Raw genomic sequence first — 24364 nt, forward strand, 5'->3', positions numbered from 1 at the left:
TTGACTGGCCAGTTATTTCGCAAGCAGCAAGTTCTCGTTCAAGAAAACTAATGAGAATGGAAACGCTTGGAATATCCGACTTATTTTCCAAGGATAGTTCAAAACGTTTTCGTATGATCAGTGGAATTTTTCGTAGTAAAATATTAAGTAGAATGAAACTCCAATGACGTACGGGAAATTGCATTGTCTCTAATGCTTTTATATTTTCTTGGTAAATATTAAGTAGTTCCCGAAGACCCGATATTTTTTCTGAACATGGTTTTAAATCTAATATTTTATCTAAATGTTTCGATGCAATGATTCTTTTATTATCGTAACGAGATACTAAAGTGTCAATGGCGATGTTATAGTTATCCTCGGTAATGGGTATCGATTTAATCAAGTTATAGGGTTCGTCTTTTAAGGTAAGCAATAAATAACGAAATTTCTCCACATCCGTGTAGGCAAGATTGTCATGAATCAAAGAACAAAACAGATCATAGTATGATTGCCAGTCAGTAACTTCACCTGAGAACGTTGGCAAAGGGAGACTGGGTAATTTATTCATGTGTGATGTGTTTTGAAAACAAACTGAGTGACGTTGGTATGTACTCGAACGTCTATGCTCGTCATCCTGTTTCTTTAACTTGTTTGAATGTTTTAATATTTCAAAATATAAATCGTTAAATTCATTACGAATACTTAATTGTTCATCTTTGTCAAAACACTTTGCTTTTATGAATGATTTTTCAATTTTTGTTTGAATTTTACTAAATTTGCGATGTTGTATGGTTAAATCTGGTAAACGCGCACGAAACTGATCTTCATCGGATATTAAATCTAATGTTCTTCTTAATTCTGAAATGATTATTTCTCTTTCGTAAACATCAAACGCAGCGTTGTCGGCCATGTTGCATGACAAGTGGAACCGACAAAAAACGCTTGGAAATTTTAATGTTTATGAGAAATTTAGTTTTTAATTTTTAATGTATTGAGGTAACACAACCTGGAGGAAATGAAATCCGGCTCGATTGGATCAAATTATGTTCCGTAAAAGACTTTGCTGCAGACACTAACCTGAATCGAGTGGAGTGTCCCGTGGAGCCAGGCCTGGTCCGTCGTCTTCTCGGCAGAAGTAGGTCGCTGATATGTTGGTTTTCTTCACAATATGTCACCTCACAATAGATAAGTTGATAGCACAACGAAGATTAGTAATAGTATGTCCTTTTATCGCGATACGGTTATTTTAACGGGAATGCGTTGATAGCCGCTCGACTGGTTGCGGGTAACTGAATATATTGTTCAAATGGAACGATTCCTTTACTATAGGTCGTGCCCACAGCAATTAGTCATATAAGAATTATAAAAAATAATGACATTTGAAACTTCCTCAAGGTTGGTTATAGATGATACTTTATTTTTATTGTGTTCCAGTACGGAACAATTATAAATTATTTATTTTCTAACCAGCGGATGCCCGCAACTTCGTTCCCGTAAAATCTGTTTTTTTTTAGTCCATGGATTATTCCGGGAAAAAAGTAGCCTATATATATTCTGCCCCAAGGTCCACTTTATCTCTATACCAAATTACGTTCAAATCGGTTCAGCGGTTTAGCCGCGAGACAGACAGACAGACAAACTTACTTCCGCATTTATAATATTAAGTATAGATAGAAAATATAGTTTAAATATGAAAGAGAATGTTAAAGTTGTGTGAATCTGTTTTCTTTTCGGCACCCTTGATAGAAGTGATAACTTAAACCTGCTGCCGCATGCGTGAAAGAAAGAGAAGCCAGACAGCGTGGCACCGTAACGCGTTACGTTACAAAGCTTCTACCCTCCCATAAGAAGTTATCACTTCAAAAATGAAATGTAATTCGTAATATGTTTAGCATCTAGCACCATTTTGTTAATTGGTAATTGCAATACTTACTGCAACCACATACGGAAATGTAGATGAATTGATGGGCTTTTTATTAGAATGTTAAATTAATTGACACTAAAACCAAAAGCTTCGGCCTTAAAAATAGTTTACGACATTGGATTGTACCAAGTAGTAAAAATGAAAGCGTTATCAAATATGTGTTTCTCTCATACCAAGTGACGGTACAAAACATCACTTTCTATGCCATAACATCTGTGCATTATTTAAATGCCGGCTGTTTTCCTATTGTTGTATTTGTCTCGGGTGATAATAAAATTAGTTAACTATCTCTTTGGCCCGATGCTTAACATGGTTGGTTACGTTTATCGGCATCCGAAGTTCGAGTCCTGGCTTGAGGCGAGGCTTTGATATATCGGGGTTTCCTTTCTGATTTCCGGATAGAAGAGCTTAAAGTAAAATTCCTTGTTCATGGTAGAAACACGGTAAACCAGCAATTTGAAGATAAAAGGGTTTTAGGCGGTAGGAGTCTGTCACTATCCCATTATAGAAAGAAGTTCATATGAATTTTATTCCTAATAAAAAAATGTAAATGTAATGTACCTATAAGCCGTTGTCAGTCGTTATTAGTGACCATTATCACCATAAGTCAGCCAAGCCACAACGAAGAAGCGTGGTGGGTCAAAATCTAAAACCAGCTCTCCTATTGGAAAATGGAAAATCTGTAGGTACCTTAAACTTTAGTGAGGCGATCAAAATAGGATGATTATGTTGACATCCTCGAACCTTCTTACATTGTAGTTTTATTATTAGTATATTAGGTATAACTATCTACTCCCCGCAGTTTTACCTGCCTTCAAAATAGCTACTTAATCATTGACTGTTTATGTTACAGTTCAACAGCAAATTTTGAACAAACTGGCATGCATCGAGCACGAGGAATGCGGACCGTGCCTATCGGCAGCTGCACACTGCCGCTGGTGCGCCGACCCCTACTACAGCTCCAGTGTGCCGCGGTGCAACGATGATGAGACGTAAGTGTGACTTACTCTTCCATGCACTAATCAATCTGGCACGCATCGAGCACGATGCATGCGGGCCGTGTATGTTGGCCGCCGCACACTGCCGCTGGTGCGCCGACCCCTACTACAGCTCCAGTGTGCCGCGGTGCAACGATGATGAGACGTAAGTGTGACTTGCTCTTCCAAACACTAAACAAACTGGCACGCATCGAGCACGAGGAATGCGGGCAGTGCCTCTCGACCGCCACGAACTGCCGCTAGTGCACCGACCCCTACTACAGCTCCAGTGTGCCGCGGTGCAACGATGATGAGACGTAAGTATGACTTACTCCTCCATGCACAATCAAACTGGCACGCATGGAGCACAAGGAATGCGGGCAGTGCCTCTCGACCGCCACGAACTGCCGCTAGTGCACCGACCCCTACTACAGCTCCAGTGTGCCGCGGTGCAACGATGATGAGACGTAAGTATGACTTACTCCTCCATGCACTAATCAAACTGGCACGCATCGAGCACGAGGAATGCGGGCAGTGCCTCTCGACCGCCGCGAACTGCCGCTGATGCGCCGACCCCTACTACAGCTCCAGTGTGCCGCGGTGCAACGATGATGAGACGTAAGTGTGACTTACTCTTGCATGCACTAACCAAACTGGCACGCATCGAGCACGACGCATGCGGGCCGTGCGTCTCGGCCGCCACGAACTGCCGCTAGTGCACCGACCCCTACTACAGCTCCAGTGTGCCGCGGTGCAACGATGATGAGACGTAAGTATGACTTACTCCTCCATGCACTAATCAAACTGGCACGCATCGAGCACGAGGAATGCGGGCAGTGCCTCTCGACCGCCGCGAACTGCCGCTGGTGCGCCGACCCCTACTACAGCTCCAGTGTGCCGCGGTGCAACGATGATGAGACGTAAGTGTGGCTTGCTCTTCCAAACACTAAACAAACTGGCACGCATCGAGCACGAGGAATGCGGGCCGTGCCTATCGGCAGCTGCACACTGCCGCTGGTGCGCCGACCCCCTACTACAGCTCCAGTGTGCCGCGGTGCAACGATGATGAGACGTGAGTGTGACTTCTCGTCCATGCACTAACCAAACTGGCACGCATCGAGCACGACGCATGCGGGCCGTGCCTGTCTGCCGCTGGTGCGCCGACCCCTACTACAGCTCCAGTGTGCCGCGGTGCAACGATGATGAGACGTAAGTGTGATTTATCGTCCATGCACTAATCAAACTGGCACGCATCGAATACGAGGCATGGGGGCCGAGCCTGTCGATACTTATAGATAATAAAAAAAAGTTATAGGACGCCATCTATTAATGATCTGTAAAACTATAAAAGATTTTTTTATAGACCCACACCTCCCGATTTAAACAGTTTTGTCACAATTTTAAACATTAATAATTGTTTATATAACAACGTTTTTTATTTGGTTGATTAGATGTATAAAATATAGTTAATAATAATCAATCAATTCTAAACTACTGTCCATTTTCCATTGTTTGAATTTCATCTGTTCTCAAAAATGACCAATGACCATAAAACAATGGGTCATCAATAAATTCTAATAGCATACAATTTACTTTAAATCACCGTAGTCATGGTGGTGGTATTGTTCACGACTAGCATTCATACCTGATTCATGCCTGTTTGAACGATCAAGACGTCTATGTATGTGATTGATTATGAACTGAACATGACAGGAAGTATGAATAGTCTTCAATTTGACTTGTTTTTTCAATCTAACACTATATAACGCACATGCATGTTAATATTATGATTGATCGATAACTTAAAAAAGCTTTAAGTAAAGTTTTTATTAATTTTCATCATCCCTATTATACATACAATATATATTTTGACGACCTCCGTGGCGCAGTGGTATACGCAGTGGATTTACAAGACGGAGGTCCTGGGTTCGATCCCCAGCTGGGTCGGTTGAGGTTTTCTTAATTGGTCCAGGTCTGGCTGGGAGGCTTTGGCCGTGGCTAGTTACCACCCTACCGAAAAAGACGTACCGCCAAGCGATTTAGCGTTCCGGTACGATGTCGTGTAGAAACCGAAAGGGGTGTGGATTTTCATCCTCCTCCTAACAAGTTAGCCCGCATCTTAGATTGCATCATCACTTACCATCAGGTGAGATTTTAGTCAAGGGCTGACTTGTAAAGAATAAAAAAAATATATATAAATTTCGTTTCCGCAGGTTGGTCGCAGATGGTTGCGCTCAGAATATGATTCAGCGTCCATACATGTCGATATGGGATGTCGTTCAGAATCACACACTACAAGACATATCGCCGGACAGCCCCGAAGCAGTTGTGCAAATACAGCCGCAAAAAATTAGTTTCTCGTTAAAACCACGTAAGTGCACTTCATTAAATACTCGTAATCCTACTAGTATTATAAACGCGAAAGTTTGTATGGATGCTTGGATGTTTGTTTGTATGTTTGTTACTCTTTATCGCCGCTACTGCTGAAGCGATTTGGCTGAAATTTGGAATGGAAATAGATAGATGGTTTCCCGAGATTTGTAAAATCTGATAATTTTGATGATATCAAATGTTTGTTACTCTTTCACGCCTCGACTACTGAACCGAATTAGCTGAAATTTGGTATTGAGATATATTATAGCTTGGATTAACATATGAACTACTTTTTATCCCGGAAAAATCCATCGTTCCTGAGGGATTTGTGAAAAACTAAATTCCACGCGGACGAAGTCGCGGGCGTCCGTTAGTAATACTATAATTTACTTTTTCTTCCCTTATACGAGTCTATCTTATATCTTTTAAACATGACCTACTTCATCTATCATCATCATTATCAACCCATATTCGGCCCACTGCTGAGCTCGAGTCTCCTTTCAGAATAAGAGGGGTTAGGTCAATAGTTCACCACGCTGACCCAATGTGGATTGGCAGACTTCACACACGCAGAGAATTGAGAAAATTCTCTGGTATGCAGGTTTCCTCACGATGTTTTTCCTTCACCGTTTGAGACACGTGATATTTAATTTCTTAAAATGTACAGTGTACATAACTGATAAGTTGGAGGTGCATGTCCTGGACCGGATTCGAACCCACACCCTCCGGAATTGGAGGTCATATCCACTGGGCTGTCAGGGCTCTCTTTTTATTTATATTTTTTTATTTTACAGGTGAAACGAAAATAATCAAGTTTTCTTATAGACCAGCAAAGAATTACCCGTTAGACTTGTATTACTTGATGGATCTCACTTGGTCTATGAAGGACGACAAAGAGACTCTAGTGTCTCTGAGGGACGATCTCCCAATTTTGCTGAAGAACCTTACAGATAATTTTAGGTAAAGTTTTTGATATCTTTTATTGATCTAAAATATTTTTGAAGTGATAACTTCTTATAGGAGGGTAAACCGCTTCGTAACGCGTTACGTTAGTAACTCTGTCTGGATTCCCTTCTGTTTAACGGCAGCAGGTTTATATTAAGTACCACTTCCTTCGAGCGTCCCAAGACCGTCCGGTAATGTTTTTCTTTCATCTAAAAGAAAATTTTGTTCATTCTTGTCAAAAAGTTGTCTGTCAAGGCCACGATTAAGCTAAAAAAAATATTCCAGATTAGGTTTTGGCAGTTTCGCGGAAAAGCCGATTATGCCATTCATTAGCGTGGATCCACGTCGATTGGAAAACCCTTGCGCCGTGGAAGAAGAGGCTTGCGAAGCCACTTACAGTTATAAGCACCATTTATCTCTGACTAATCAGGTGAATATGTTAATGCAATAATAGGCTAGTTGATTTATATCTTTAATATAAACAATATTAATTTCGTGTAGTATATGGAATAAAGGTCCGTAATATATCGAAATAAATGAATAAAAGTTAAGAACTTCATAGAATTTGAAAATTATGTACCCAAACGATGTTACTTGATATCACAAAAAGGAATAAACGTCAAGATAATAATTATTAATTAATTAATTTTGTTAAACACTCCGTTTGGTTTAGTGTTAAGTGTTAACGTAACGTCATGAAACATTTAAAATATAGACCTTCATAGCCAACACCGTTGTGGCTAGTATTGTCAAAAAAAAAAATATTTTTTTAATGTTAAAAAATAATAATATACTTTTTTTCAAACGCTAATGAACAATTTATGACCCTTTTAAAAAAAGTGACGAAACTGAGGAAAAAGACGAGTGTCCTATGTTTTAACGTGTATGTCTGTGGGTATCCTAGCTTTCGTTTTAAATGCGACTTTTTAAATATAGATAATTAAATGTGCCGATTATAATGCGACTTTTTATGCCGATTTTAGAAAGCTGATTTGATCGAGATAGTTGTATGACGAACAATTTCATTATCGGGGAATTTGTAAAACTTTACATAATTTGTTAATTTTTTAAACTGCCGTGTCGGTTTACTTAGTCTTTGTGGTTAGAATCACGAGGTCCGGGCTATTTACCTAATACTGAGCTTTTCTTCCTTCTAAGAAATTTTTAGTAAAAGTTCTCACCCCTTAGAGCTCGGAATTGGGAGTTGTTAAAAGAGAGAGCACGTTAAGCCTTATCTCCTCTGCTATAAGGGAGGCCTGGTACTGCAGAAGCCGTTTAAAGCCTGATACATTATTAAAATTTCAACTTGTAAAGTTGTAAACTTTTGGTAGTTACTCGTACTAGAATATGGTCCATATCTTGCAATAAGTTCATGTTAAAGTAAAGCCTATATTGTGATGCGAGTGTAACATAAATCCATCCAAGTCGTGTTCAGTCACACCCTACAAATAAATGTCCTGCTGTGAAGTAAATGTACATTTAATTATATAAAAACCTACCAGCTGACGTAATACAATACGTCATTGAGTTTATTTTAAGTGATTTTGTGTTTATTTCATGTTTTGTTTTCATCGTTATTAGGTCTCGCTATTATTATCATTCTCTTATATATTCACTCATTATTATCAGCCTATTTAGAGGCCTAGGCCTCCCTCGTTATAAAGGGCATAGGGGGTCTTCTTCTCGCTATTATATTCTACATCAATGATTGCTTTGCTTGCTACATAGCATTTTTTTTACTTCGGGTGTAATTTGTGAATTATTGGCAGGTGGCATATGAGGTTCCCTTTATACAGCGATAATATATAACCTATGTTACTTCCTGATAATGTAACTTTCTTGAGGGGAAAGAATTTTTGAAATCGGTTAATTCGTTTTTGAGTTTATTCGTTACATAACCTTAGCCATTATCATTATTTTATTCATATAAATAGGCACACATACACTTAATTTATCTGATCTTTCTAAGGTAAATGAGTTTATAGAGAAAGTAAACAGAAGCTCAGTGACAGCCAACCTGGACAACGCGGAGGCGCAGTTAGATGCATTAGTGCAAGCTATCACCTGCGACGAGCAAGTTGGCTGGTCGCCGCATAGCAGGAAAATTGTCATACTGTTGTCGGATGGGTTGATGCATACTGCGGGAGACGGGAAGTTAGGTGAGTAAACGTCTCGTTGGTCTAGTGACTGCCTCATTGATCCAGTGATTAGTCTATGCAGATGCGGATCATGGGGTATTGGACTAGATTCCTGGGACGAGTTAATTATAGATTTTTCCTGTCTTACAAGAAATTCTCAGTAGGTATCCAGGCTTGGGCAGTTAGTACAGTTAAATTTAAACCATGCTAATGCTAAACGTACCAATTTACATTACTGCAGTGTGGTAGGTACTATTCTCCAAGTCCTCTACAATAACGAGAACCTTTAAAATTGGCTGTTGATGATGGTGAACGCTGATTATTGCTATAGAAAAATGTTCATGTAACGAAAGATCGAGTTTATAAAAGTTTAGAAAATGTCTCTAGCCAATCTTCGCAAAATTATTACGAAAAGTACAAGTGTAATGTTACAAAATTCTATCAAATAGAGACATCTTCCGTAGTTGTCTTCTTATCAAGATTTTAAACTTTTATTATAATCCTAATATATAAATGTTAATCATTCATCACGATATCTCGATAACCGCTTGACGTACAAACTTGAAATTTGGCAAAGAGGTAGTTCATAGGTAGTAGAAATACACTAAGAACGGATTTTCGAGAGGGCTGGATTATGGAGGTCTAAGAGCGGACGAAGTCGCAGGCGTCCGCTAGTAACAATATACTGCTGATATTGTCTAGAGTCTACTTAATCAACTAGGGTTATATTCAAAGTGTCCATTGAAACTCCCTACATGGTTTATCCAATTTTAGAACACATTAATTAATTTGATGCACAAAACATTCCACGGAGACCATCAATTTATGTCACATGGCGATTCAAAAACGATCCATCTAAACGAATGCCCATAAACTTCGCGACGCATCGCCGGTTTCATTAATCATTTGTTATTGTTTCACAGGTGGTGCTTCAATGAAAAACGACGAAGAATGCCATCTAGATAAAAACGGTTACTATTCCGTTGCCGGTATATACGATTATCCGTCCATAGCGCAAGTGTACCGACTGTTAGATAAGTACAAGGTAAATAACATTGTAGAAGACTGCGAGAGCCAGATATACCTTAATTTATGAATGTTTAAAGTTTGTTAGTTTATTTTTTTTATTCTTTACAAGTTAGCTATTGACCACAAACTTACCAATAGGAAATGATGATGCAATCTTGGATGGAAGCGGGCTAACTTGAGTAGAATGAAAATCCACACTCTTGGAGGTACGGTAAGGTGATATTACCCACGGCCGAACCTCCCACCAGCCAGACCTGGACCAATTAAGAAAACTTTATTCGGGGCAGCCGGGGATCGAACCCAAGACCTCCGTCTTGTAAATTCAATGCGCAAATCACTGCGCCACGGAGGCCGTCAAGAAGCTTAAGCTCTTACCATAGATAAGTATGGTGGCCAATGGTGGTTTGAACCGGATGGTTTTGGAATGTAGCAGGTTTCAAGGGCACATCATCAACATGTTTCTTGATCGGTAAGGTTGTCGGTAGAAGAGGCATTGGTCGCAGAAAGTCTTGACTCCATCAAAGACTGGACCGGGACCGCTATTTCCGCACAACTACTTTGACTCGCGAAAGATTGAAAGGAGTTTACGACCCTGAGAAATTCAAGTATAAAGCGTATTTTTAAATATTTTCCTCGGCATAACATGAAATATCATGCCCCCAGTCGTCAGTCGTGGCAACGCTTCGAAAAACACCGTTAAAGATTTCGTTTAAGAAAACTTCAAGGATCTCTACGAAAGGTTGCTTCGAAACTAAAGGTCTGGTGATTGAAGACATGATTCCTCGTGATATACAGTAGAAAATATCCAAAAATTACCTTTTATACTTGGACGATTGATCCTGGTCCCTTAAAACCTGGATATACCTTAGAAAATATCAAAAGATTAATACTTCGAAAATCTAGATTCTAGACCCTTAAAACCTGCTTCCTGCTACCTTCCAAAGCTACCAAAGTCCAAACTCCATAAATGACTTTGATCCTTCCTAAAATGAGGTATATCTGACTGTCGCAGGCCCTCATTCTAAAATATAACATTGTTTGAGGGTACAGATTATGTTGGTTCGGTTACGCAGATTCATCTGATATCGGGAAAGTAAACTGGCTTTGTTTGTACTTGTTTCGTGTCTACAAGCGAATACGGAATACGGGCCCTTCTTGTGAATACATATCTAAAACGTAATCTGTTCATAACATTGCCTTGTTTGTAGGAGAAAGCAAACAACGCACACTTTAATGTTTATGTTGTTTAATAAATTCCTTTGAAAATAAGAATGTTGTTTGTAATAAGTAATTTTCGCAGGTTGGTAAAAATATTTCAAGTTGTTCTGACTTCCGATCGTTGATGAAAATCAATTAGCTAGTAATCAAACCTCATACATCAATCGATTTATATTTTTTTTATTCACTACAAGGTAGCCCTTGACTACAATCTCATCTGATGGTAAGTGATAATGCGATCTAAGATGGAAGTGGGCTAACTTGTTAGGAGGAAGAAGAAAATTCACACCCCTTTCGGTTTATACACGACATTGTTTGGGAACGTCTTTGCAGGTAGGGTGGTAACTAGCCATGGCCAAAGCCTCCCACTAGCCAGACCCAGACCAATTAAGATAACCTCATTTGGATAGCCGGTTATCGAACCCAGGACCTCCTTCCTATAAATCCACTGCGCATACCAATGCGCCACGGCGGCCGTCTAGAAGTTCGTATTTTCTTTAAATTTATACCTGCCTTCCGAACCGGTGGTTTAAAAATTCTTTACATATAGTCACACTTCACGTTCTTAAAATGCTTGTAAAATAAGCCTACTTGAAATTAATGAATTTTGATTTTGAAATTCACAGTAATAGATACACGACTATAATTAGAAGAAAGACAAACACAGATTCTGATAACTAAGATTGAATACAATGAGTTGTAGATACTTAAGTATAACATAGGTAATTAAAGTTATTAAATCCGTTTTCAGGTAAACGTAATTTTCGCGGTCACAGAAGACGTGAAAAGCCATTACGACAGCTTGCACGAACTGCTAAGAGACTATACCTACGTCGCGAAACTTGAGAGAGACAGTTCGAATATACTGAAGCTAGTCAAGTTGGGATATGAAGACATCGTGAGCGTTGTCAACTTTGAAGACGACTCAGTCGCGGGCCCTGTAAAGGTTAAATACTTAACCGATTGCGGAGTGAAAGGAGGTTCCATTGATGAAGCAACACGTTGCACCGGCGTCAAGTATGGCATGACTCTTAATTACGAGGCCCATGTCAGTTTGGAATCTTGTCCGGAATACAAAAAGGTAATCGACTTTTTAGATAAGCTTACTCTGACATATCGAGAAATCGCCTACCGAACCGGTGGTAACTGGAATTTGGATGGTCAAGAATTACTGATTCCATTGATAAAAGTGTTACGACTGAGGAATTTATTTGTTACGTGTATCTACGACCTACCTACCAACAATACGAAGGTGTCACATTTCAAGTTTTTTGGGTTATCAAGTTGTAGGAAAGTATCTGCAGCTATATAAATACCTACGTATTAGCAATGCCTCAACCTTTCTTTTTAACCATAAGAAGAATTAACTGTTACCTTAAATGCGTAATAACGCATATAGGATAATAGTTACGTAGAACCTTGACGTTATTTTTAATTTTGAATACAATATACAAACGCACAAGATATGAAAGAAAACAGAAAACATAGATTATATTAAATACTGTTATCATTGGATAAACTCATCATCATTCCTGTCAAAATATAGGCGAATACAATTATTGATTAAGGTAGCTAGTAAATATGTTAATATTATATGATAACCAATATCTTCAGATGCTTTCACTTGAATCAAAGGTCTGATGCACAAGGCTGAATTCTTGTTACGGTGAGTAATGTGAGGAGGTTCCTTAATCAGGAGCCCTGATCACCAGTTGCTTGGGGGCTGAGCCTTCAAGGAAGATGTCCTCCTTTTTTTCTTAGCTTTGTCCCACCAGGTGGGTCCACTTTCCTGTAAAAACTGGCCTACTTTGCCCCATATCGGCGTTATCGATGTTAACATCGAGAAAGCCAGCGCTTTTTGGAGCGAATGCGATGTTGAGGTATCTACTTTACGGCGACCTTAGAAGCACTATGATCAAAAATAAAATTTTTATTTTCAGTCAAAACAAACGATCACAATATCAGAGAGTCAGTTGGGTCAGGACTCCCTGACCTTGGAGGTGGAGATCCAGTGCGGATGCGACTGTGAGGGCGACTCGCAGCAGGGCATCCTGCTCAGGTGCTCTCCCAACTCACACTTAGTTTGCGGCGTGTGCCGGTGTAATAAAGGATGGTGAGAGCATTTCATTCTCTAACGAAGCTTCATAAAACCATGCAATGAGACCAGAAAGCCTAACCTCACTACGAACCGAGAAGAGATAGAAGAATGTCAAACAATAGCAATGATATTGGAGCAATCGCAATTAATAGTTATTTATGCCACTGTGATGTACTGAAGGCCATTGTAGTACGAGTGAATTTTGTGCAATGAGGCAAAGCCAAATTCAAAAAGTTTTGCCGTGTGTGGACAAAGGTGATTGGCAAAGAAAAGCGTGCTTATCAATTCGCGTTTAATGTTCAACTGATTTTATATTTTACAAAATGCATTGGGTTAGTAGTAAAGCTAAAAATATGTTCTCAAGTTGTTAGTGTCGACATGTGCATGGGACTTACGGGGACATTATCAACTTATGGATTAGCTACAAACTAAATATCAGTATGGATACGCTACAAAGTAAACTGAATCTACTTGTAATAAATGTACTTACTAAGGTTACATTTATTTACGTTACATTTTCAGGTCAGGTCCGAAATGTGATTGCTCTATCGAAGACGAAGCCGCCTCGGCTGCTTTATCATCTCAATGTCGTGAGCCCAATGTGACTCGCGCCATTCTGTGCTCAGGCTTTGGGGAGTGTGTGTGTGGCCAGTGCGAGTGCGACGCTGGCTCTAACGGTCGCTACTGCCAGTGTAAGGCTTGTCCGAAAAGTAGGTGAGTAAGGATAATGGGTAGTAAGCGCCATGTGGAATGTTGAGTCAACTATTATTGTCCCGATAGTTGTTTCAGTCTTATAGCGAAAAGCTTCGACCAACACCTTAAGAAGCTTTCGCTTAACTGTTGGATCAAGAGTCGGATACAAAAGGCAGTGATTCTTGAGACGGCGCGTATTGTGAGGAGGTTCCTCACTCTGGAGCCTTGACCACCGGTTGCTTGGGCACTCAAATGTCCCGCAGCGGGAGAGTGAATTTTTTTTATAAATTTTTAATAATGTTTTGTATTTTTTACTTATATTGTTAAAAATTTAAAAAAAAGAAGTAATAAATAAATGAGAGACATATATGGGTATAAAGCAATGATGTTAGAAAGAGGTAGATAGGTTATACGTGGGCCGCAATTGGCATGATAAAACTATGCCACCATGCCAAACCGCTGCTGAAATAATTTTCGTGTGCCAGTTGTAAACATCGAATGAGGTTTATGTAACCTATCTACCAGTTTTTTCTTCTTACATCGTTGGTAGTAAGTGTTGCTTGTTAAGAAATTAAAAATCACGTGTCATCATGAGGAAACCTGCTTAACTGAGAATTTTCTTAATTATCTACGTGTGTGAAGTCTGCTAATCCGCATTGGGTCAGCGTGGTGCCTAACCCGAATATGGGCTGTTAATTAAGATGAAGAAATATTATTAGAGATGGGTGTCACGGACAATACACACATCGCTATCTAGATCCAAAGAAAACAAATCTAACGATTATTTACAAACAAATATTACATAGGTATATAAACCACTCAGACACTGGTAAATATATACTTATCAGTTTCTTGTTGTGAGCATTGAACACACAGCCTTGGCAGAAGGCAGGGTTCACAACGCCGCTCAGCTGTCAAAAAATTAATGAAAGATAAACCCACAACTGATGCACCCCACTTCTAGTCTTCACACCCTTCCCTCCCCGTCGCCCGCATATCATGGGAGTGTCATCAACGAACTTGCTAAGCAATAGCGTGTCTTGCGAATTTTTATTTATTTACTTGTAACTAACAGCGTTTAAAAAATTATGTACAAACATATTTACAAAGAAAGTTACAATATAAAGTAGGTATAATAAGTGAAAATGAAAAATAATTTATAAAAGAAATGATAATGAATAAATAAATATTAATAAGTAAATCACAAGTAAGAAAACAAGTATAAAATTAATTTAAAAATTCGCAAGTTGAATGTAAGTGAATGAACGTGAGTGTGTGTTTATGAGTCGGTGTGTGTCGGTCGGTCTGTGTGTGTGTTTTTCTTGCTTACCTTTTCCACTTAATAGTGAGGTTTTTATGATGGCGTCCACGGTTATCTTGAAGTGAACGAGACACAAATAGTTATTTGTTGTAATATTTTAGAGTGAACAACGTAGAGTGCGGTGGCATAGAGCGAGGCGTGTGCGTTTGCGGCGAGTGCGCGTGCGTCAACGGCTGGAGCGGAGACTCCTGCGATTGTACGGAGAGTACCGACACGTGCGTCGCGCCTGGCTCTGACGATGTGTGCTCTGGACATGGCGAATGTGTTTGTGGTAAGTTATTGAACACTAGCCGACGCCTATTCCGATTTCCATGACAATACAGTGAATATAGGGAAAAATTAAGCCATTTTTTTCAGACAGGCCCATGTCCGATTCGCACGGACCAAAATAACCTCCCCCAACTCCCCAGATCCGTTATCGTATTTCCTACCTTTGTCTTATTTCACTCTAAACTTTTTATTTTCGGAACATATTCGCGCATTTGTCCCACTCGTCTGCGCTCACTAACATGCGAGCAACAAGAGTTAGAACATTCAGTTCTAACTCTTGTTGCTCGCATGCTCTCTCGCTCACCAAATTTTGCTTGTGTCACTCAAAACATGACTTTCTATTGGTAAAAGAATTTTCAAATTCGGTTTAGTAGATCCAGAGTTTGTTAGATTATGAGGTAATTCTTCGTATTACCTATTATAATGACCCAACTATACTCGAAGTATCAGAAATGAGAAGATCCGCCGAAGAACCAAAGTCACCAACATAGCTTTACAAATGGGAAATCTAGATTGGCTATAGGCGGATCAAATAGTTCGAAGAGCCAAACCGAGGAACGGGTGTATTTGTATTTCCTTATAAGCAGAGATAGTCCATCGGCTGATGATGATAATATTAATTGTTAATATCTACTTTATCTATCATATATTTTTAGGCCAGTGTAAATGTTTCAAAGCAGACCAAGGCACAGCCTACTCGGGCGCGTTCTGCGAAACCTGTGCAAACTGTGTGAATCCTTTGTGCGCTAACGCAGAGCCGTGCATCCTGTGCCATTTGAACAGCAGTTGCACAGATATTTGTACCATTGGAAACGTTAACTATACGGTTAGCGAAAGGATGAATGAAGGTATTATTTTGTAACATATTTGAAGTAATAACTTCTTATGGTAGGGTAAACCGCTTTGTAACGTAACGCGTTACGGCGCCAGTCTGTCTAGCTTCCCTTTCTCTCACGCATACGGCAGCAGGTTTAAGTTATCACTTCTGTCGAGCGTTTCGAGACATACACTTTTTTGTTATTATAGATATATGAGACACCTGACATTTCGCCTGGAAACCTGACAATCTTAATTTTAGAGAATTGCGACACTTTTGATAATTATCATCATAATTCAACCAACACTGACTGTTATATATTATAATACGTATGTGTAGAAATGCACAAAAAATAATTATGTATTTAGTATTAGTAGTACCTATTCGTAGTAGAGCTCTTACTGACGGAGCTCTTTCGGAGAAGTACCTACTACTATAATCTAATAAATCGGAGAAATGACATATTATCTACTTCAGACCTCATAAGAGTATCTTATAATAAAGCTGTTAATACTTACTTTAGTTTAGAAGGGTTCTCTCCTTTGCTTTCGTTACTTTCCTTTTAAAAATGAATTTATTAGGAGGTTAGTGTTTTGATAACATTTTGCGGTTAAAATATTAAACCGCGTTTAACTCTAAAGTCTTTGTTAAATGTATAGGTAGGGATTGTGGTTTTAATTATTTAAAAAACTATAATTATCTAGTTAGCAGTTCACCGCAGTCAAGACTTTGAGGCTTTTTGTTGTATTTGAACGCTTTCCGTCAAATAATCCGGAAAATTTCCGTCCGTTAAAAAACTCTCGTGCGAATGAGGTCTTAAGGACCTTTTGTTCGAGTGGTGAAATAGTTGTTATGGAAGCAGCTTGTTACAATCGATAAATACCTCTCAGTGTTAGAATTTAATAGATAGGTATAGGATAAAAATTTTGTGTAGAGTCCACTTCCATGTTATGTTTATTAAAATGTGACCACATTTTTACAGTTTCTAAAATGTTGGTTTTTCCTTTAATTATAAAATCTGCTTGACCACGGTTACACCTTATGATAAGTGTACCTAATTAATATACACAAAGCTGTAACGCACTGGTCTGAAAGATAGCTTTGAATCACATAAATGAGTAAAATAAAGACTAGACTCTACACATTAGTAAAAGAAGTAATGTAGTTAAAACAGTTTGCTTTTAAAGTTTGTAGTAAAATAATTCCTTTTTTCAGCCCCAAATATAAACGACACAACGTGTATATTGCGCCAAGAAGAAAACAGCTTGAATTGTGAATATAGATACACCTACAGAGCCGCCGGCAAATCCATGATAGCTATGGAGATGGTAATCATAGCCAAAGAGTGCACACAGCCAACCAGCGCGATGATTATGACAAACGCCTTGATAATTATGATGTGCGTCATAGCCATCGGCGTCATAATTATTTTAGGGGTCAAGTCAGCCCAAGTCGTGTCAGACAGACGGGCGTACGCCAAGTTTATGCAAGAAGCCCAAGAGAGCAGGAAGAACATGCAAGAATTGAACCCTCTGTACAAGTCGCCAATTTCAGAGTTCAGATTACCAGAGTCGTATCCGAGAGATCGACACGACTTATAGTTTGTTTATTTTCTTCAAAGACATCAGTCGATGGATGCTCAGGACATAGGAGTAGGCCTCTTGAAATTATTTCGAAATACCGGATTTTCATACGAATTATAAAATATCAAACGGTGCCTTTAATATTTGTCAGTATTTTAGTACAAAAATTGTGTTTTTATCATGACGTAATCTTGCTATTATTTGAGTCATAATCATCATAAAATCATCACATATGTTGTAGCTAGTGGTAATAATAGAAACGTGCTATCAACTTCCAATTTAGCAATAGCGATATGTAGTGGCTTTGCTATAGATAAGCTTATGATTGAACTTAAGAAGTTATAGTAACCTATTGATTAATATTTTTTTAACATAATTAATTGAATTGTTTGCAAGCAAGATATATTGTGATATGCAACATAATAGCCCAGTGAATATGATCTCTGCGTAGGGCGTAAGATCGAAGTTATGTACTTGTAGGTACATGAGTTTTCTGTGGTTATGTGCATTTTAAGAAATTAAATATCACGTGTCACAAACGGTGAAGGAAACACATCGTGAGAAAACCTGCTTACGTCTGAGAATTTATTTAATTATCTACGTGTATGAATTCTGCAAATCCGCATTTGGCCAGCATGGTGGACTAAGGCCTAACCCCTCTCATTCTGAAAGGAGCCTCGTGCTCCACAGTGAGCCGAATATAGGTTGTTAATGATGAGATATATTGTCTTGAATATTCAGATAATAAAGACCATTTCTTTAGTACTTATTGACTTTATTGTGCGTAATTTGTAAAATGGAGTTAATCATCCTTGGTTTATCACCATCCACAACTCATAGGTAGGTCAGGTTTTTCCTATAAAACTACTCTAGATCGTGTGAAAATCAGAAATAGGTATGTAATAGTTTGTTCATGGGCATTATTAATTAATATATCTCTTCGTTACATTATGTTTTTATTTTTGTTTGTGTAAATCTACTAAATGTTTAGAGAGATTCTGCGTTTGTACTTATTTTATTTGTTAAAACGAACAATTTTTTTATTTTATTAGATGTTGCCAAGTTCGTTTCTATATTTAAGGTTAGTTAGTACAGTTAGTTACCTTTATCTTAGCTATATTTATTTATGCTTCTTAATTTATGACTGCAGATATAATTTATACAAACAAATACTTATATAGTAGAAGATCAGAATTATTCGAAACGACCTTCACCCATCTTTTCAATAGATGAAAAATGTTTATATCAAATTTATTATGTTGAAAAATACATTGCGAGTATGTTGTCTATAAATCTCATGGCTAAATGATTATTAGCCAGTATTAACTATCATTAATGATAGTTTGACCATGTGATTATTTTCTATCATTTATTACTTAACCCAAATAAATAAAATATGAGTTTATATATTTCGTACGAGTATGCCGGATTTCGTACTAAAAATTGATAGTTTTCCATTGCCAGCTGCTTAGTCCATCAATAATTACTATAAAAATTATCTAAATCGGTAGGTCTATTTTATTTATTTGTTAACTATTAAAATCGACCGTTAGTAAGTAAGTTCTGAGTATTTATAAATGCATTTGTTTGTTACCTAAATCTTTTAAATGTTCTAATAATTAATTAAGTTTTAATAATTTTATTGCTTTACAATTAAATCGATGTTTGTATTAAATAAAAGTCATGACGTGATTTTTCATAATGTTTATTTCGTTGAATTATTGTAATCTCAATTTCCCAAAAACTTTTTTAACCTTTAAAAATAATGACAAATTACAAGGTTAAAGAAATTAGTAAGTTTAAAAATTTCTCTTATCATCTAAATAGGTATAGGCACTAAAAACCAATTGTCTTCAAGTACGTTATAATCCAAAACAATGGTCTAAACCATTCAAGCACAAAAACTACGAGTACATAAAGATAACCCTTATTGCATTAATATCAATGTATGAATCGGCAAATAATTTATTCTTATCGACGAATGTCTTAGCATTCCATGGATTCACCGTGCGGGTGCCGGGTTCATCGCGTAGTAATAGATAAAAATTCCGAGCAGAATCCTGGACTTGTGGCCAATGGGCGTAGGGTTAAGGAATTCTTTGACAATCGACCAACACTCCCCTTCTCCGCTCGTGTTGTTCTACATAGGTGGACCTATGAAAAGACTATAGTTTTATTTATATCAAATTAAATATATCAATAAATATAATTATTGCCAATGCTAAAAATTCATTGAAATATTTACTTTGATATAAAATACTTTACATTCAGTCGTCTTATACTCAGATTATTATCTGCTGCAGATGGGTTCTTTCCTCTTAACAGTCTAAAATGGAATATATTATTGCATAAAACAATATTATATTTATAAGCATTTACACAATTTATTCGTTTAAATTTTCGACTTAATAAAAATATTAAATCGAAAGGTATCGAAGAAAATGAGGAAATCAAAAAAAAATCTGATTTCATTTTCTTCGATACCTCGACTCGACAGTTGAATTTGAAATTAAATTATTTGCCGATACTTGTACCGATATTCTTTATTAATAAAATTATATCACAATTGCCTTCCACGGCTGACGGCACTTTAATAAAATGGAAGACTAAAATATCCATAGACTATTTTCTACTTGACGATATCGTGATGTTTATTTGTATATGTACAAAACAAAAGGTACATAATATAAAACCTTGTAATTGAGCAACATATACCTTACCTGCTGGCCACGGGAAATACGCCAGAGCAAAAAATGTATCGTGTCTAAGAAAAATACCAAACATGTCACCATAGTTCTAATATAAAGGCAATAGAAATGGTGTATCCCATTCGAAAATATATAGAGACTAGTGTTGCCGCTAGATATCTGAAACTATATAGTTGAATGTAGAAACACTACAGTGTAAGATATGTAGTGTAGGATATTGACCGGTATTCGACAAAGTATCCATATACAACATATAGTGTTTTGGGGAAATTACTAAAATGGCCATATTCTGGTGAAGAAAAGGTACATTCTTATTGGTGCAGAGGTGAAAGGAAGCGTCACGACCAGTGGCGTGCACAAGTTTTTAACTAGGGTATGCAATATAGGTACAAAATGAGAAATTTCTCCTCCAATACAGGGTCATGATGAATTTGCAAGGGTATGCATTGCGTTAATGCATCTATGAAGTGCACGCAACTGGTTATGACATGTTTTTTTATTCAGAATTCCTCATTTTGTAATTACGCCAAAATGCCTAATAATATCAACACCTTCTCTATTTTACAAACGAAAAAGAAACTGTAACTGAACAAGAAAATGAACAAGAAAATGTACAAACCATTATAAACCGATGTAAGGATTTGCTTTGCGGTTGTTATAGAAAATGAACATTGGTGGTTCTCGGTAATGATTACTGTCTGTGACTTAAACATTGTCATCGCGTTTGTTCCGCGCGTTCCCGTTGCAAGCATGTTACGGTATAATTAACGAACATAATTATAAATTATAGAACGACGTAATTATCGTCTTTATGATACAATATAACCATTGTTGTTTTAAACTATCACATTATACTTACACTAACAATACACTAAAATACCCCATTAAAAAAAATACAGCCGCATGGACTTTGTACAATCTAAAAAGTAACCTTGACAATAATTATTGTTATTTGTGATTCTATTAGGGGTCATCCATTAATAACTTGACCCATTATTGACCCTTTCACCCACTTGGTGAGATAACATGAGATATCGTTAGACTTTTTCCTCCAAAGTCCAAAGTCTTTGGTGAGATTTTCAAAATTTGTTGTTTTGTAAGTTAGATTTATAATTTTTTTTATTCATTTTTTAAACTTTACTATTGCAACTTTACCTACATTGTTTTTAAAGAGATAAAATTATATATTACTCGATTAAACTCGATACCTCCTACTCTCATGAACATCTCCCATCAAATAGAGTCAATCTATTAATAGACACCCCTCAAGCAAATACACGCCTAAGATGTTTGTGACACGATATTTTGACTAAGTAATACGTTGTCATTTATAAAAAAATACATACAACATTACGACTTAAAATAAGATTAAAATTGTATACTCCTAAGTACTGAGCGTAACCCGTGTCAAGTTTTTACTGTGCAGTTTTAAGTGTACAGTTTAATCTAATCGTAATATCATTAGAAAAACTGTACAGTCGAAACTGATTGATAGTAAGCACGTACGATTTAACTGCGTCTGTAGCACGGATGAAATTCATTTTGAAAGTAGGTAAGTACTTAATTTTTCGTGAATTCTCTTTGAAAACCGCGGTTTTGAATACGGTGGTATTCATAAATAAGGCATTCCAAAACATAAAATTTTAATTATAGATTTACGAAGCAGAAACGAAACCAAGTACATTTGAACGATTTATTAAGCTATTTAATTGTAATGTAACGGTTTTTTTCTCATTATGGAATATTTACCCCACTACCACGGCATATTAAATATATGAAAATTAATTCCATTCAGCATTTTTTTAACAATATTTTACAGGCAATCGATATATGTTTACCAATAATCGTACAACAATTATATATTATATCATTCAAATTCGATTACTTCCTATTTATATTTAATAAGGCATTGTGAATAAGGCAACTTCAATGGTCCTTGGCTAACCTTACACATTAAACTCTTAAATATATTACAAAAAAGCTATAGAATTCATTGTTTCACGCCTTCACACTTTCTCAAAATATAAACCTAATAACTTCCAAATATTTTGTATTAATTCATTTTAAAATTATTTTTCCTATCATTTCCAGAATACAAAATAACTAGTACATTTATGATCGAATACTTCTGTAACCACAAATTACTATTAAATAAAAAAAAAAACAGTAAACATAATATTGTGAAACTAAAAACCGTACACACCCGGAATTATAACATTATTATAAACACCACAATTGCCCTATCGTATCGTTCGAACTAAAGAGGTATGAAACAGGTCAAACTTCTCTCTCGTGTCTGGCTGGAGGTACAACGGTCATGGGGCGGGAGTCTTTCTTGCCCACGTCCCCGATCTCTTCCGGTTTGACCCGGTGATGAGTGATGCGCATGGATTCGGGCGCGGCGTCCGGCACTAAGCCGCGTATCAGGTCAGATATACACGGCCATGGCACGAGCCTGCAACGAAATAACAAGCAATGATTATAATAGGCTAGAATGCCACTTTTTTAACCAACTTCCAAAAAGGAGGAGGTTCTACGTTCAGCTGTATGTATGTTTTTCTTAAATAATCTTAAATTACTCATTTTCGATCTACTAGATTGAAAAAAAGATATCATATTTTCTTGAGACGTGATTACATGAAAATTTAATTTTTTAATATTTTTTTGACAATACGAGCCAAAACACCTGTCGCCCATGACGGTCTATATTTTAACTGTTTCATGACGTCACGTTTACAAACCCTTTGCAAATGGAGCGTTTGACAAAAATATTAGTTAACAATTTATTATTAGTTTTATGTTTAATATATCAAGGAACATTGTGACGTCACAAAATGAACGACAACGTTTCTGACGTTTGGAAAATTTAAAAAAACATGATTTTTAAATTAATTTATATAAGAAATCCTTAAAACTTTTATTTATTAATATCGTAATATTGGGACCCTTATTCTCTGTACTACACGAAATGAATATTGTTTATATTAAATTTGATATGAGTTAACCACCCTATTATGTAATTTCAAATCACAATTAGCTTATTTTTAACACAGCTAAGCCTCCTTTACCTATAAGAATATTATCTCAAATGCTTTACATGATACTAAAACACAAGCTAGCTTTTTAAAACTTTTGTCTGTCTGCCTTGTCCGGGCGCATTTTCATAATCATTGAATGGGCTGAACCGATTTTTCTGAGATTGAGCAACATAATACATATAATACTTTTTCAAAAAAATATATGGTTCCCGCTGGATTTGTGAGAAGCTTCCCAAATCCGTCCTGAGAGTGTTTACTGGGAAGTTTTTGGAAGGAAGAAAAGTTTAGTATTTTATTAGCTTAGCATGATAGACGTTAGGTCGTTGCGTTCGCCCGAAATGGGCTAACGTAAAGATAGCCAAAGAACATAAAGCTAATGTATGTAATACTCGTAAATAAATTCCTAAAAAGAAACGCATAAATGTGTAAATTGGAAACCATTGATTGAACTCAAACTCTGCTACATAAAAGGCAGTGTAAGAAATCTCTGCTCGATTGCCAGAAACGAAAAAAAGAAAGAGTAGATAATTTGAGCAGAGCTTTCTCTGCTGATAACATGTCTACTCGTAGCAATGGGTTACCTATTTTACAAAATAAATTTATTAATATTATTAACTAAAATAATGACTTGAATATTTTCAGGTGTTCATCATTTACGCATGGATGTAATTACTCCATTCACCAGTACTTACAATAAACAGTTAACAATGGTCTTCTATAACAGCGGACTCTCACGCCCAATGTTTGTTGAAATAAATATTGTATTTCGCACTACAGTAATGCGAGCTACAGACCTTCAGTTTTTACTGTGCAGTTTTATCTGTACAGTGTTATCTAATCGAAATGGTCTAAGATCCCGTGTTTAAGGCGATCTTCACCGACCTGTTTTAGATGATGGTCAGAACGCAGGACTGATTTTTCGCAGCCAAAATACTTATACCACCATGTACGTAATGAAATTTTAACTTAACTTTAATTCATTAACCACTAACTAGATCAGTGCTAGTTAATAGTGTCGAATTACCTGTTTACACCGGCATATCGAATACTCGTGACGGGAAAAGAATAGTCAAGCTGGTCAAGCTAACATTTGCATATTCTATATGCTTCATACTTTCGCTCGTTCGATTTATATGGAATTTGTCTATTAACCAAACCAGTGAAAAGTAAAAAAAAAGTTAATCTGGGTTGATTTTTTAGGCAATCCTTTAGCAATGTTTAATTTGATATATAAAAAACTTTTCATCCAGTAA

At 37.0% G+C, this 24364-nt stretch overlaps 2 protein-coding genes across 5 annotated transcripts in view; one reads left to right on the top strand and one right to left on the bottom strand.

Annotated features, from left to right (window-relative positions):
- LOC112045271 (integrin beta-nu) overlaps window positions 1-19019 on the top strand; it is a 31889-nt gene extending 12870 nt beyond the window's left edge. The window contains exons 2-13 of one of the 4 annotated variants that reach the window (XM_024081384.2): window positions 2757-2895; window positions 5094-5251; window positions 6048-6213; window positions 6484-6628; window positions 8168-8357; window positions 9260-9381; window positions 11335-11664; window positions 12524-12696; window positions 13204-13395; window positions 14797-14966; window positions 15622-15813; window positions 16998-19019. In XM_024081384.2, coding sequence (XP_023937152.2) covers window positions 2757-2895; window positions 5094-5251; window positions 6048-6213; window positions 6484-6628; window positions 8168-8357; window positions 9260-9381; window positions 11335-11664; window positions 12524-12696; window positions 13204-13395; window positions 14797-14966; window positions 15622-15813; window positions 16998-17383 — 2363 coding nt within the window. In that variant the 3' untranslated portion in view covers window positions 17384-19019. Of the gene's footprint in view, window positions 1-2756; window positions 2896-3757; window positions 3801-3820; window positions 3953-4032; window positions 4090-5093; window positions 5252-6047; window positions 6214-6483; window positions 6629-8167; window positions 8358-9259; window positions 9382-11334; window positions 11665-12523; window positions 12697-13203; window positions 13396-14796; window positions 14967-15621; window positions 15814-16997 lie in introns of those variants that run through there. The other 3 variants (XM_024081385.2, XM_052887260.1, XM_052887259.1) reach the window with 3 other exon arrangements.
- Window positions 19020-19054: 35 nt separating this feature from the next.
- The window catches only part of LOC112045232 (short-chain dehydrogenase/reductase family 16C member 6), an 82963-nt gene continuing 77653 nt past the window's right edge, over window positions 19055-24364 (bottom strand). Inside the window, exon 7 of the mRNA XM_024081338.2 lies at window positions 19055-22528. Coding sequence (XP_023937106.2) covers window positions 22351-22528 — 178 coding nt within the window. The 3' untranslated portion in view covers window positions 19055-22350. The remainder of the gene's footprint in view (window positions 22529-24364) is intronic.

Source organism: Bicyclus anynana, chromosome 19 (assembly GCF_947172395.1).
Source record: "Bicyclus anynana chromosome 19, ilBicAnyn1.1, whole genome shotgun sequence".
In the NCBI taxonomy this organism is placed as follows: Eukaryota; Metazoa; Arthropoda; class Insecta; order Lepidoptera; family Nymphalidae; genus Bicyclus; species Bicyclus anynana.